The 16,094-nt window shown below is 37.5% G+C and overlaps 1 protein-coding gene across 7 annotated transcripts in view; it reads left to right on the top strand.

Moving 5' to 3' along the window:
- The window catches only part of pigs (pickled eggs), a 618,878-nt gene that overhangs the window by 481,230 nt on the left and 121,554 nt on the right, over positions 1 to 16,094 (top strand). For all 7 annotated transcript variants that reach the window (XM_067782653.1, XM_067782648.1, XM_067782649.1 and 4 more), the window contains one exon: positions 9,102 to 9,220. In XM_067782653.1, coding sequence (XP_067638754.1) covers positions 9,102 to 9,220 — 119 coding nt within the window. The remainder of the gene's footprint in view (positions 1 to 9,101; positions 9,221 to 16,094) is intronic.

Below are 16,094 nucleotides of genomic sequence, written 5' to 3'. Positions count from 1 at the left end.
CTGTGGTTGTATTTGTAACAGTGGCAGTATTGTTTTGATCTGGTATTTATTTTAAAAAAATAATTTTTTAGCGTATTTCCACTTCTAGTTTTAAGCGTTTTTATATTGCGTAACTTAAAAATATGTTGCCATGTGTTGCGAAAAATCAATCAAAAAATTTTTTTTTTTTTTTTTAAATATTTGACAATTTTTGTTGCGTTTTTAATTGTTTTATTATTTCTCTCAAAGTTTTAACAATTAATTAAGTTATTTTGTTTAGTTCCAGCGGCTGCTGCTTTAAAGATTTTTTTTTGATTCTTTCTTCTATATCACATAACGGCACTCATCCTGTTCGATATTTGTTTTAATTGTTGATCTCTTCTCATTAGCGTTAACAGATGTACCGCACAAATTTTGAGGGTAGATAGATGCTGGAGGTAAACCCATAAATTGATATTGAGATTGAATGTTGTTAATTTGCGCAGAAGAAACTAATTCTGAATTGAAATTGTGGTTATTTGTTAATATTGTAGATTTGCAAATGAAACAAGTTTGTTTTCGTAGTACAGAAAGAAGATGAAAAGATATTCAATTGAGAAAGTTGAAGATAATGACGTGATTAGAGTATGGCAACAACACAAAATTCATGGTAGTATTTTATCCTGTTAATTTCGGTTTTTGATTTTTTATTTAAACTTTAATGGTTGTTCTTGTTGCATGAAGCCGCACTGAATATAATTTTTGAAATTTATATTAAACACTATTCAAGGATGTGATGATTCGGAGCAGGACCGTGTGCACATTTGGTGAAACCGGTAGATAGTTTGTAATTGGTTCAGGCAACTAAAACAAATTTTCTTTGGTAGCACGTCACTAAGTTGCACTTCTATTTGCGGTATTGTACTGGTCAGTAGCTCTTGTTGTTGTGGCTTGGATAACCCAATCGCCGTTTTATATTTTTAACTTGATTTTCAACATTTATTTTTGTTTTAATGTTTCCTATATATAATACAGCGACTGTTATAGGAAATTTGCACAGAATGTTGTTGTATTGCTTCCGGTCCACAAATGTATAGGGAACACAAACATAGTTATATTATATGCACAAGAATTTCAATAGTGCTATTTATAATTTTTTTTTGTTTTTGATTTAGTTAACTCTTCACCGCGTACTGCATTCTGCTATTTTTATTACAACAAATATGGAGGGATAGCTATGTACGCTAATGATCTCAGTTTTCTTTAATTACATCACGTTACTACATATTGCGAAATCACACAAAAGCACAATATATTCGTCTATGATCCAAGTTGACTTTGGTTTTAAAGTTCGGTTTAAAGTTCGTTTTAAAGTTGTAGGATCAATGGTAGGACCGCTAATATATTTGGTAATAAACCAAATATTTATTTTAATTTTAAAAATTTATTTTTATTTATTTTTGAGTTTAGAATTTTCTTGTTTGAAGTTATTCAAAAGTTTTTAAGTTAACACGAAAACTCAATTAAAATTATTTTAAAAATTAAAGTAAAGAATACAAAGTAGTTAACACTATAGAAACCCTCTATATTGTAACGAATTTACTGCAATTCCCCTTATTTGCAATCTTCTGCCAACGTTCGTATCACTAAACTGTTGAATAAATAACTCCAATATTGAATAATGGAAAAATGGCCTTTATTAAAGTACTTCACAATAACACTTATACTTTGCAACGAATAGCTTGCTTAGTAACCAAACTGATTGATATTTCAAATGAAACTGACTTCTCGCCTCCACTGTTGTCGCCCTTTTATACTGTCCGACCTCCTTGTTGCATATTTCTAGGCTTTTCCAGAACTTACTAGTTATAAATTTCTCAGCTAGAACTACAGATGTATAATTTTTATAGCTTCTCTCATACCCCATGCGCTTGTATGTGTGAGCGACACTTCCACAATCACAATTGCATACCTTTAGGAGCATTTCAGATAAGATATCTGCATGTGCTTGTGCGTTGCTTCTCCGCCGCGTGGACGCGTATGTGTAGACATAATGATTGAATTATTGATGTGAATTCACGTCACTGCTTAGTATCGGCCTATAGATGCCAGTACCCCTTAGTGCCGACAACATTCGTAACACTGCCCTCCACCTAAGTCTGATCGTCCCGATCAGACAAATCTCTCGATCTAAACGTTGCCAGCCTTTCCAAATGGACCACTTTCATTTTGGTTCGTGGTTTACCGATGGTTTGTATGCGGTACACTACATCGTTGATCCCTTTTACAACTTTGGATGGGCCTTCCCAATTACTCTGCAATTTCGGGGACAAACCTTTTTTACGTTGTGGGTTGTATAACAGCACCAAATCTCCTTCCTGAAAACCTTCCGAATTAATTGCTTTATCGTATCTGGCTTTCATCTTGTCACTCGTAATCTTTGTTCGTTGCCTTATCAGATCATGTATTTCTCTTAGCTCTTCTTCCAAATCACTAGTGGATTTCTTGACATTTCTCTCCGCATTGGCATCTATCCCAAACTTCAAATCAGCTGGCAGTCTAAGGTCATTGCCAAAAATTACTTTTGCAGGGGTTTGGCCCGTTGTCTCATGCACTGCTGATCGGTAGCCATCAAGAATACTGGTATGCGGGTATCCCACACTTTATGGTACTTGTCTACTACTTTCCTTAAGTGCTCCTCCAATATTCTATTGAATCGTTCTACCATACCATCGGATTGAGGATGCAATGCAGTTGTCCATGTTTTTCGAATGCCCAATGATTTACACATTTCCTAGAACACAGCTGATTCGAAATTCCTGCCTTGGTCAGAATGCAACTCAATTGGTACACCATACCTTGCAACCCAATTGTTTATAAACACTTCTGCTACTGCTTCCGCTTCTTGATTTGGGATTGGGTATACCTCTGGCCATTTGCTGAAATAATCCATAACTACCAGTGCATATTTGTTTCCGCCGTTGCTAGTAGGAAATGGACCGGCGACATCCATAGCGATCCTTTCAAATGGCGCACCTGAGTTATATTGCTTCATCTGGCCATGACTTCGGGTTTTGGGCTCTTTCGTTCTGCTGCTAACCTCGCAGTTCGCAATCCACTCAGTGACCGACTGACCAACCCAATAGAATCTCTGTTTAATTTTCTCGAGCGTCTTCGTGATTCCAAGATGACCTCCGCTTGGACCATTATGCAGCTCGCTGAGCACGTCAGGAATCCTCTTTCTGGGAACAATTATCAGTTTCTTTTTTCTTTGACCATCCTCACTCTCCCATACACGATGCAAGCAACCGGATATCAATTCTAAACTGTTCCACTGTGCCCAATATGACTTCGCAATGGGACTCTCTGCTGACATCTCCTCTCTCCTTGGCCTTTCGTTTCGTTCGAGCCCTTGCATAACATGTGACAGATCTGTATCTTCTAGCTGACACTTTCTTAGTTGTTCCTTGTCTCATTCATCCATCCACGTTATAGTCATTAGCCGGATATCTTTAATGTCTTCTTTAGCCTCGGCCTTTGAACAGTGCTTGCATTCCAAACTACATGGTCTTCGTGAGATTGCATCGGCATTTCCATGGGTACTACCTTTTCGATGCTCAATGGGTCATAGCTTTGTAGTCGCTCGATCCACCGTGCCGTAGAGGTATTTGTGAAAATGTTTAATGCACTCTACCAATGCCGCGTAACGCAGTAGTTCCTCTCTGGTTTTCCAATCGAACGGCTGTAATATGCAACTACCTCCTCCTGTCCATCGACCAGTTGTGATAAAACGCCTCCTATAGCATATCCACTCGCATCTGTGTCTAGAATAAATGCTGCTCCTGGAATCGGATATGCTAACATTGGGGCAGTGCACAAACGCTCCTTCAACGTTTGGAAAGCCACTTCTTGCTACTTCTTCCATTCAAAAGCTTTATTTTTTCTTGTAAGCTCATGGAGGCTATGGGCTACGCTGGAAAAATTTGGTACAAATCGGCGGTATATGTGCACAGCCCAAGGAAACTTCTCAATTCATGTAGGTTCTGTGGCCTTGGCCAATCCTTTACAGCCTCGCGTCTCCAGTGTCAATTTGATGTTTCACAACATTGGTGCGGCCTGGTTTGGAACCATCCCGGTCAAATATGTTCGGGTACTTTAGGAGCAGTTGTTTTGCCCTATTATGATAGGCTTCCTGCGTTCATGCCGTGATTTCATTTGAAAGATCAGTATTACTAGATGAAACGTGTTCCTGGAGCTGTTCACAGTTAATAACTACTTCAGCCTCTTGCCATCTTCCCAAAATAGCTCCTTTGGTCAAATTAAATGGTGACTTGAACTCATTGAGTACTCTTACCGGAATACGTCCATCTTGTTTTGTCATAGCCATGGTTTTTCCTACAAGTATGTTCAGTGTTGATTTGCTTGCTGCTTCGACAACCCACAATTTGTTTGTCCCACAATCTCCATCAACCTTTGCCCAGATGACTGCTTCGGATTTTAGTGGTATTTGCTGACTCTCTTCCACCAGCACTCGTTTACTGCTGTAGCCTCTCTCGTAGCCGAAATTAAGCAGCACATCCATGTTCTTATATCGCATCGTCTTGCTTTGCATATAGATCTTGATGCTTTGGTTGATTAAGAAGCCCACTCCAATTATGATTTCATCAACAATATCTGCCACTATAAAATTGTGTAGTACCATGACGTTCCCAATTGATACTTCACATTCTACTTCTCCAATTACCTGAGTTCCTCTCCCGTTGCTGTACGTAATCTTGCTCCAAGCAATGGTCTTATCTTTTTGTTGACTAAATCCGCTCGAATGATGGAATGAGATGCGCCCGTATCTACAGTCAGTAAACGTTCCTTTCCATCCACATGCCCTCCAACAGTAAGATTGCTCGGTCTTCTTCCAATCTGCGAGATAGAGATTATGGGGCATTCAATTGCGGGAGCCAGCTGTCGCCCTTTGCGGCTGACTCGATTTAGTTTAACGATTGAGTGGTCTTGGAGATTTGCTCATCTCCTTCTGCTCTGCGTTTACGACCACCCACATTGTTGGAACTGTTAGGATTGGTGTTGCAATAACGCGCAATATGCCCTGGCTTTCCACACTTAAAGCATTTGGCTGCATAATTATTCTTCTGCTGCGTACCCTTCAATGCTTCCAAAATTGCGTCTACCCAGTCTGGCCTTTCCACTTCCACGCGATGAGCTTTGTACGCTGGCTTACTCAAAAGTGAGGCTGTTTCCTGAGTCAGTGCATGCGATACCGTTTCAGCAAATGTTAGTTTTGGATTCGCATATGTAGCCCGCTTCGTTTCCAAATCTCGTATGCCATTTATGAAACTCTGGATTTTTACGCTTTCAGTGTATTCCACGGGTGCGCCTGCATTTGCAAGATGAGCCAGTCTTTCAATATCTGAAGCAAACTCCTGCAATGTCTCATTTGCTTTTTGGTAGCGGTTTTGCAACTCAATTTGGAATATCTCTTTTCTATGCTCGCTTCCATAACGTCGTTCTACAGCATCCATCAATGCTTCATAGTTGTTCCGCTCTCCTTCGGGAATCGTCTGTGGGATTTCAGCTGCTGGCTCCTTCAATGCCACGAACAGTGCAGCAACTTTATCTTCCGCATTCCAGTTGTTCACTGCTGCGGTCTTCTCAAATTGTAGCTTGAAGACCTGGAAAGGAACAGAACCGTCAAAGGATGGTGTCTTTACCTTCGGATTGCTTGCTGAAACAGCTGGGCGATTTAGTTGTAACTGCTCCATACGACCTTTAAAATCATCGACTTATGCCGGAAATTGAGCGATTTTTGCATCCTGCGCTTCCAGTTTTGATGATACCCTTGCTTCCTGTTCTGACAGTTGCGAAGATATGCGATATTCTTGTGCTTTCAACTGCTCAGCCATATATTTCTTTTGTTCTTCTAACTGTGTTTCTATCTTAGATGTTATACGTGTCTCCTGTGATTCCAGTTGAGATGCCAGTTGAGATGACATTTACGATGACATTTCTGAAACCTCTTGCGCTTCCATCTTGGATGTTAAACGTGTCTCTTGCGATTCCAGTTGAAAAGCCACTGTCGATGTTTGAGCAGATATTGCAGCCAAAATCATGTTCAAGTCTGTGCTCGTAATTGTCTGCGTAACTGTCTCTTCCATTTTTGTTGTTTCCTCACCATCAAGATGAAAGTCATACTCTTCCACGTCAATTCCTTCTAATTCCATTGCCTGTCGTAGTCGTTCCTGAAGTTCTAGTTTAATGCCGGTTGTATTCAATATACGGCTCTTCAACTCCTTCTTCAGTTGCTGGATCTTTAATTCACTTAACTTTGGCATGTCCAAGTTGTATTCGAAGTCTTCGGAATTTATTCAACAATTCCTCTTCTGACACCAATTGTAACGAATTTACTACAATTCCCCTTATTTGCGATCTTCTGCCAACGTTCGTATCGGTAAACTGTTGAATAAATAACTCCAATATTGAATAATAAAAATGGCCTTTATTAAAGTACTTCACAATAACATTTATACTTTGCAACGAATAGCTTGCTTAATAACCAAACTGATTGATAGCTCAAATGAAACTAACTTCTCGCCTCCACTGTTGTGGCCCTTTTATACTGTCCGACCTCCTTGTTGCATATTTCTAGGCTTTTCCAGAACTTACTAGTTAGTTATAAATTTCTCAGCTACAACTGCAGATGTATAATTTTTATAGCTTCTCTCATACCCCATGCGCTTGTATGTGTGAGCGACACTTCCACAATCACAATTGCATATCTTTAGGAGCATTCAGATAAGATATCTGCATGAGCTTGTGCGTTGCTTCTCCGCCGCGTGCACGCGTATGTGTAGACATAATGATTGAATTATTGATGTGAATTCACGTCACTGCTTAGCATCGGCCTATAGATGCCAGAACCCCTTAGTGCCGCCAACATTCGTAACAATATCACAGGCCGACTAGAAATTTGACCATAAACCAGACCATACTTTCCTAAAGGTTTTCGGTGCGCTGAATTCAAATCTGGACGCAGAATTGCTCTATCACGTCAGGATTTTGAGATATCCTAACCTAAATGTGCAAAAAACACCGTTTTTGCCTGTTTTTGAGGTTATATATAAACGACAGATTTTTTTTTTAAAGCACACATAGCATCTTAAAGAAGAAGTCTTTCTCTTACAAATGGCGTTGAGTTTGCTCAAATATCTTTTTTTTCGCTAAATTTAAATTTGCAAATTTTCCTACAGCTGAAAAACCACTGAATTAACGTAGGTATGATGCAGTAGAACACATACCTCTTACGATAAGTCTTACGCTAATTGCTCTATCTTAGCGAAAAAAAAAGATATTTGAGCAAACTCAACGCCATTTGTAAGAGAAAGACTTCTTCTTTAAGATGCTATGTGTGCTTTAAAAAAAAAAAAATCTGTCGTTTATATATAACCTCAAAAATAGGCAAAAACGGTGTTTGTTGCACATTTAGGTTAGGATATCTCAAAATCCTGACGTGATAGAGCAATTCTGCGTCCAGGTTTGAATTCAGCGCATCGAAAACCTTTAGGAAAGTATGGCCTGTTTTATGGTCAAAAAATCGGTCTCATTTTGTCGGCCTGTGTATTTATAGCCACCTTATGCAGTGCCATGCCTACCGTCTTGTCTTTGGTGTACGCATGATGTGCTGAGTTATGATTTTCAAAGCAACATATTGAACATATTGCAGCTTTGTTGTAATATAAAAGTTGAACAGATTTTCATCGCCTTCCCTGCATACCTCGTTTTCTCTTCTTTACTTTACATTTGAATTTTATTATATAATTGGTTTCGAGCATGATGTAATAATAAAGGTGATGTCAACAACGTAACCTCACTTTTTCGGCAGCTCTAAATGCCAGTATTTACGTGTATTTCAAAAGTAATAAATTTGGATTGCTTAATTTTTCGTACAAATTCTTCAAATAAATTAGTTTTCTGCAAAAGTTTGTCTATATTCTGTTAGGAAATGCAAAGTTAAGTTAATCCTTTTGACTAAACAATTCTTGTAACTGCTTAATTAGTTATAATATTTCTAAACGTATAGTAAAATATACTACGATCGTAGTAAAATTCAATGGCAGTTCTGTATGATAGACAACCCTCTAAATTATGCATGCCGAACTTGTCAGAATAAGGAAAACGACAACGGGATGAGAACACCTGAATATTTGTTTCATCATGGGTTTCGAGTAGTTTCAAGGCAAGCGTCTAACTAGATGCTGCTACAAGAAGAAGTCATCATTAAGCCTCCTTTGATACAAGTCGTTCGCATCACGAAAAGTGCCATAAATCTTCGGAAGAACTTTACTCTTGAATAGTGGAGGAGCCATTCTATCTCCTCTCCTCACCGCCCATGATATCGCGCCATTATACAATGTGATGTTCCTTCGTCGAGAGGTTTCCAAAGTTTGAAAAAACTTATAAAACTTTAAAAGTTTCGCGGATTACTCCATAGCTCTGCCGAAGTAGAACTAGAATACTGTCATAAAATTCAGGATACTCTAAATACATAAATACTCATTGTTAGATCTGCTATATGATTTCCAATCTTTGTCAAATGGTTTTGAATCACAATGTAAAATAGCAATTTTGCAACAAAGGGATATTTAAATATGATATCGCAGGGGTAAATTTTTCCGAACAAACGCATAGTCCAACATGCCTTGTCTGTTTTTAACTTTAAAGTTAAACTACATTTTGTTCTTTGTCCAAGAGCTAAAGCTAGGAGCTCAAAATTTCATCAGGTGCTTACGTATATGGCACAAATTGTGGTCAGAAAAAATCGTAATAGGTCAAATATATATTATTTTGATGGCTAGAATTTTCCCCAAATGCTTACATATATGGAAGACGTTATAGTATGAAAAAATCAAGAGGGCTCAAAATGTGTATATGCCCCTTACAGTTGATTGCTCAGATTTTATGAATTTTTCAAATTTCATCAGACTATTGTACAGCTCCATTCATGAAAGGTATGAGGTCTTTGGCATAGCCGAGGACAGCCTCGTCCTACTCCTTGAAATATAACATTATTGCTCAATTGCATTTCTTATTTTACTGGGTTGTGTTATTATTACTTTTAATGTAATTATTTTCAGGAAAAGCCTTAAAATAATCGAGTGCCTATTATTCGAAACAGACGATTTAATCATGCGAAAAAACGAAAAACATGTGATCCTTTGCCTACTCGAAGTAGCGCGTCGTGGCGCAAAGTTTGGTAAGTATCTATGTATGTGTAAAATAGCTGTAAACTTTTGCAAACTAGAGTTACGACGGGACAACGAGTCCGTTACAAATATTACTCACGTATGCCAATTTCGACTAAAAATTGTACTTTCCAACCTAATTTTGTCCCTTGGTCCATTTTCTTTCAAATTTTTGTCAGTTTTAAACTGTAGGCACCGAGTTAAAGATGCCCATCACTGTCCACAAAATATGCTTTTGGTTGATATTTGGAGTGTGTGAACAATAAGCAACACTTTCAAAATTTTTTACAAAAAAATCGTATGTAAAAATTGTATCAGTGTTAATTTTCGTTCGGCACATCAATTTTTAATTTTTCTCCTCCATCCCAAAGAAAATCAATGCGAATGAACTCAAGGACAATTGTGGAGTTAATCCACTCAAGATATTTGGCATTTCTTTTACTCGTTAACTCACTCTGGAAAGTGTCTTCTAGGTATCTAGAACTTAAAGGCGTATCTGCTATACAATTGTCAAATTCAATATCAGATATAGAATTAAAATTTTATATATACTTCCGGCCTACATTCTAAAAATTAATAACAGCATAGATAAAGAGTTTAATCAGAAAAAGTTCGTCTGCCGATGAGTAACTCTAGGCACAATAGCCATGTTTTTTTACACATATATACGTCTACGTTTGCGGGTAAAAAAAAAACGCTTATTCCCACTTAGGCCCGGTTTTTCAGTACAAGTTCAACTCAGTTTGTCAGTGTTTCTGCAGTTTTTCAGTCTACTTTAACTGAAGTTTAAGCTGAGCTTAAGCTGCCGATCTGGCAGGGTTAAACTCTAGTTAACATATCGGTGATTTGCGTTCGTTCGAAATGGCGACGAATATACCCAACAAGCATTTGTGCTTTAGTACCATTAAAGCCCATGTTGATAACTAGCATACCTCTAAAATCTCAACAGTTGTCACGAAACAGTGGCTCATCTTAAGAATCATAGTGTACTCAGCAAAAGAGGGAATTTTTTATAAAGCTAAAAATGCTATTACTTCAGTTGAAAAATTATAGTTCCTAACTTGTGGTTCTTTGACTACACTCAAATGTAAGATTCCAATACTACAATATTTTCACGAAATAAAATATATAGAATATATATGATTTATTTTTGATAAATTATGCTTCATTACTGCTATCAATCAGGTGTTTATTTCTAACAATAAATAGCTGTTGGCTTTGGTGGTACCACCTTGGAGATTTTTTTTCAACTTCACCTCAACTAAATATCTAATATAGAATATCAACTGGAGAAACATGTTGAATATTCATTTGAGAACTGTATATTTCTCAAATCTCCCAAAGGTTGTATAATAATTAGAAAATGCTAATGACGTTGGAGATCAACTCGAGAACTATAAATTTTACAAAATTTCTCAAAGGGTGGATAGTGATTGGAGAATGAAGTTATATATCAACTTGAGAACTATCTGGTTTAAGAATAACTAGATAATGATGTTGGATATCACCTCCAATGTTGCCATACAAAAAAGCCTACACCAAAGGCGGCCTTAAACTGTGACTGAAAAACTGTGCTCAGTAGTTTAACTGGAGTTTAAATATGACTACAGTTTAAGCTAGCTTAACCAGCTACTGAAAAACCGGGCTCATCTAGCGGCAGTGGTTAAATAACTAGCTACATAATACATAAAATGTTTTACCGAAAAGCGGACACACAAACCCCTGTTGTACATATGCCTGTGTATAACCTATAGCTGATTCGGTTGCGGTGAATAGTGGACACACACCATTTGTAGAGGTAATACATAGAGGCAGTGTAGAGGTGAAACATAGACACATATTTCAGTTGCATCTGAGTATAATGCATATTGAAATTTAGGAGTACTAATTTTCTGCGCAGCAATCTCAAAAACGTAGAAAAAGTTTAACGCTTAGCAGTTCATATAAAGTTTAATACGCTTAAACTTTATATGTACATAGATGTAAAAAGCACAGCTAATGATTGAAATATAAAATATTGAATATTTGAAATATTTTAATATACATACATACATACATAAATTAGAAAACCAAGCTCCTTTGCACAGGAAATATGTTTATTTATAGGAAGTAAGGCAGACATATTTCTTGAAAACGATAACTTTACAAATTTATAAAAAATGGCGATTTAAAAAAAAATGAATTTGTTTATTCATCTTTTAAAGCCAAATGCAAAAGAGATTCAGTAAGTGGTTTTAAACGCCTTGTGTAGAATTATTACCGTGCTAGAAGAACCCCAGAAACTTCAATAATTGCTAAATTATTTCTCGAACCTACTTAACCCTTCTGTTACGTTAAGGTCATGTGGTGACCTTTTTTGCTTTGTTTTTCTGATATCTTTTGATAAGAGAAAAAATTTGGAATTTCCTTTCATGGCTTTATGTATTTCGCAAAACTCCTTCTAAAAAGCCTAAAAAGCAAAATTTAGCCTAAGGTCACACCGTGACCAGAGCTGTTGTGAGCATAAAAAGAAATCACCACATAGAAAATAATAATAAAAATGATTATAATTGGATACCATAGCTCTTTTAGAACATTTGAGCGAAGTTTGTTTCCAATTAGTGATATGGGACTATTTTTTTCTAAAGATTTATTGAGACCTATATTTTCTATGCCGATTTCAAATGATAACTGCTTAAAGCGTAATTTTAATTTATGGAAAGCCCTTCATTACAGAATACAATCGGGGGGTAGGCCAGATCACTTCCGAGAGATGACCTCGCTTAAAAAAAACTTTTCGAAACTGTTTTGATGTTAATTCTTCCATTCTGAACTAAGGGCCTTCGGTATGATAGGCCAGCATCCTACGTATATACCACGTCCCCATATCGCAAAAGTACCGATGCATAATCAATTAAACCAATAAATCTTACCAACTGCATCAGGAGTTATCAAAGTTTTTAATGATAAGCATAACAAATAACAACAAGAAATAACCATGTGTACCACAATTTTACACAATGTCGGTTCCTATTAAAACCTAACTGCGCTATAAATTTTAGTTTATTTCAATCAAATGCGGAAACTAAGATAAAATTTTATCAAGTAACGCAACTCCAAGCTGATCGCTTAAAGCTAGCACACACACACACGAACATTACTCGACTCCATATTAATGAAATCTTTCAGAGAGTTCAAGCTAAATATTAAACAGACATAAACTGTGCCAATTTTGGAATATATGTTATACCTATTCAAATATTTAGTTATTATACTCAGTTGAGCAGAGCTCACAGAGTATATTAACTTTGATTGGATAACGGTTGGTTGTACAGGTATAAAGGAATCGAGATAGATATAGACTTCCATATATCAAAATTATCAGTATCGAAAAAAAATTTGATTGAGCCATGTCCGTCCGTCCGTCCGTCTGTCCGTTAACACGATAACTTGAGTAAATTTTGAGGTATCTTGATGAAATTTGGTATGTAGGTTCATGGGCACTCATCTCAGATCGCTATTTAAAATGAACGATATCGGACTATAACCACGCCCACTTTTCCGATATCGAAAATTTAAAAAAACCGAAAAAGTGCAATAATTCATTACCAAAGACAGATAAAGCGCTGAAACTTGGTAGGTAAATTGAACTTATGACGCAGAATTGAAAATTAGTAAAATTTTGGACAATGGGCGTGGCACCGCCCACTTTTAAAAGAAGGTAATTTAAAAGTTTTGCAAGATGTAATTTGGCAGTCGTTTGAGACATCATGATGAAATTTGGCAGGAACGTTACTCCTATTACTATATGTATGCTCAATAAAAATTAGCAAAATCGGAGAACGACGTGAAAGTCAAATTTTAACAAAAAATTTTATATCTTTATAGTATATAAGTAAATTATGGCAACATTCGACTCCAATAATGACATGGTGCAATAAAATATAAAAATAAGAGAAAATTTCAAAATGGGCGAGGCTCCACCCTTTTTTATTTAATTTGTCTAGGATCCTTGTGAAATTTGGTAGGGGCTTAGATTCTCGGACGGTAACTGTTTTCTGTGAAAAACGGCGAAATCGGTTGAAGCCACGCCCAGATTTTATATACAGTCGACCGTCTGTCCTTCCGCTCGGCCGTTACCACTATAACTTGAGCAAAAATCGATATATCTTTACTAAACTCAGTTCACGTACTTATCTGATTTCACTTTGTATTGGTGTAAAAAATGGCCGAAATCCGACTATGACCATGCCCACTTTTTCGATATCGAAAGTTACGAAAAATGAAAAAAATGCCATAATTCTATACCAAATACGAAAAAAGGGATGAAACATGGTAATTGGATTGGTTTGTTGACGCAAAATATAACTTTAGAAAAAAACTTTGCAAAATGGGTGTGACACCTACCATATTAAGTAGAAGAAAATGAAAAAGTTCTGCAGGGCGAAATCAAAAGACCTTGGAATCTTGGCAGGAATACTCTTCGTGGTATTACATATATAAATAAATTAGCGGTACCCGACAGATGATGTTCTGGTTCACCCTGGTCCACATTTTGGTCAATATTTCGAAAACGCCTTCACATATACAACTACCACCACTCCCTTTTAAAATACTCATTAGCACCTTTCATTTGATACCCATATCGTACAAACAAATTCTAAAGTCACCCCTGGTCCACCTTTATGGCGATATCTCGAAAAGGCGTCCACCTATAGAACTAAGGCCCACTCCCTTTTAAAATACTCATTAACACCTTTCATTTGCTACCCATATCGTACAAACAAATTCTAGAGTCACCCCTGGTCCACCTTTATGGTGATATCTCGAAAAGGCGTCCACCTATAGAACTAAGGCCCACGCCCTTTTAAAACACTCATTAACACCTTTCATTTGCTACCCATATCGTACAAACAAATTCTGGAGTCACGCTGGTCCACCCTTATGGCGATATCTCGAAAAGGCGCCCACCTATAGAACTAAGGCCCACTCTTTTTTAAAATACTCATTAACACCTTTAGTTTGATACTCATATTGTACAAACGCATTCTAGAGTCACCCCTGGTCCACATTTATGGCGGCATCTCGAAAAGGCGTCTACCTATAGAACCCTTATGGCGATATCTCGAAAAGGCGCCCACCTATAGAACTAAGGCCCACTCTTTTTTAAAATACTCATTAACACCTTTCGTTTGATACTCATATTGTACAAACGCATTCTAGAGTCACCCCTGGTCCACTTTTATGGCGGCATCTCGAAAAGGCGTCTACCTATAGAACTAAGGCCCACTCCCTTTTAAAATACTCTTTAATATTTTTCATTCGATACCCATATTGTACAAACGAATTCTAGAGTCACCCCTGGTCCACCTTTATGGCGATATCTCGAAAAGGCGTCCACCTATAGAACTAAGGCCCACGCCCTTTTAAAATACTCATTAACACCTTTCATTTAATACCCATATAGTACAAACATATTCTATAGTCACCCCTGGTCCACCTTTATGGCGATATCTCGAAAAGGCGTCCACCTATAGAACTAAGGCCGACGCCCTTTTAAAATACTCATTAACACCTTTCATTTGATACCCATATCTTACAAACAATTTCTAGAGTCACCCCTGGTCCACCTTTATGGCGATATCTCGAAAAGGCGGCCACCTATAGAACTAAGGCCGACGCCCTTTTAAAATACTCATTAACACCTTTCATCTAATTCCCATACCTTACAAACAAATTCTAGAGTCACCCCTGGGCCACCTTTATGGCGATATCTAGAAAAGGCGTCCACCTATATAACTAAGGCCCACGCCCTTTTAAAACACTCATTAACACCTATCATTTGCTACCCATATCGTACAAACAAATTCTAAAGTCACCCCTAGTCCACCTTTATGGCGATATCTCGACAAGGCGTCCATCTAAAGAACTAAGGCCCACGCCCTTTTAAAATACTCATTAACACCTTTCATTTGATACCCATATCTTACAAACAAATTCTAGTGTAACCCCTGGTCCACCTTTATGGCGATATTTCGAAAAGGCGTCCACCTATAGAACTAAGGCCCACTCCCTTTTAAAATACTCTTTAATATTTTTCATTTGCTACCCATATCGTACAAACAAATTCTATTGTCACCCCTGGTCCACCTTTATGGCGATATCTCGAAAAGGCGTCCACCTATAGAGCTAAGCCCACGCGCTTTTAAAATACTCATTAGCACTTTTTATTTAATACCCATATCTTACAAACAAATTCTAGAGTCACCCCTGGTCCAACTTTATGGCGATATCTCGAAAAGGCGTCCACCTATAGAACTAAGGCCCTCGCCCTTTTAAAATACTCATTAACACCTTTCATTTGATACCCATACCTTACAAACATATTCTAGAGTCACCCCTTGTCCACCTTTATGGCGATATCTCGAAAAGGCGTTCACCTATAGAACTAAGCCCACGGCATTTTAAAATACTCATTAACACCTTTCATTTGATACCCATATCGTACAAACAAATTCTAGAGTAACACTGGTCCACCTTTATGGCGATATCTCGAAAAGGCGTCCACCTATAGAACTAAGGCCCACTCCTTTTTAAAATACTCATTAACACCTTTCGTTTGATACCCATATCGTACAAACAAATTCTAGAGTCACGCTGGTCCACCTTTATGGCGATATCTCGAAAAGGCGTCCACCTATAGAACTAAGGCCCACTCCTTTTTATACTCAGTTGAGCAGAGCTCACAGAGTATATTAACTTTGATTGGATAACGGTTGGTTGTACAGGTAAAAAGGAATCGAGATAGATATAGACTTCCATACATCAAAATAATCAGTATCGAAAAAAAATTTGATTGAGCCATGTCCGTCTGTCCGTCCGTCCGTCTGTCCGTTAACACGATAA

This window comes from Eurosta solidaginis, chromosome 4, assembly GCF_040869045.1.
Source record: "Eurosta solidaginis isolate ZX-2024a chromosome 4, ASM4086904v1, whole genome shotgun sequence".
Lineage (NCBI taxonomy): Eukaryota > Metazoa > Arthropoda > Insecta > Diptera > Tephritidae > Eurosta > Eurosta solidaginis.
This window is presented reverse-complemented; position numbering and strand designations above follow the sequence as displayed.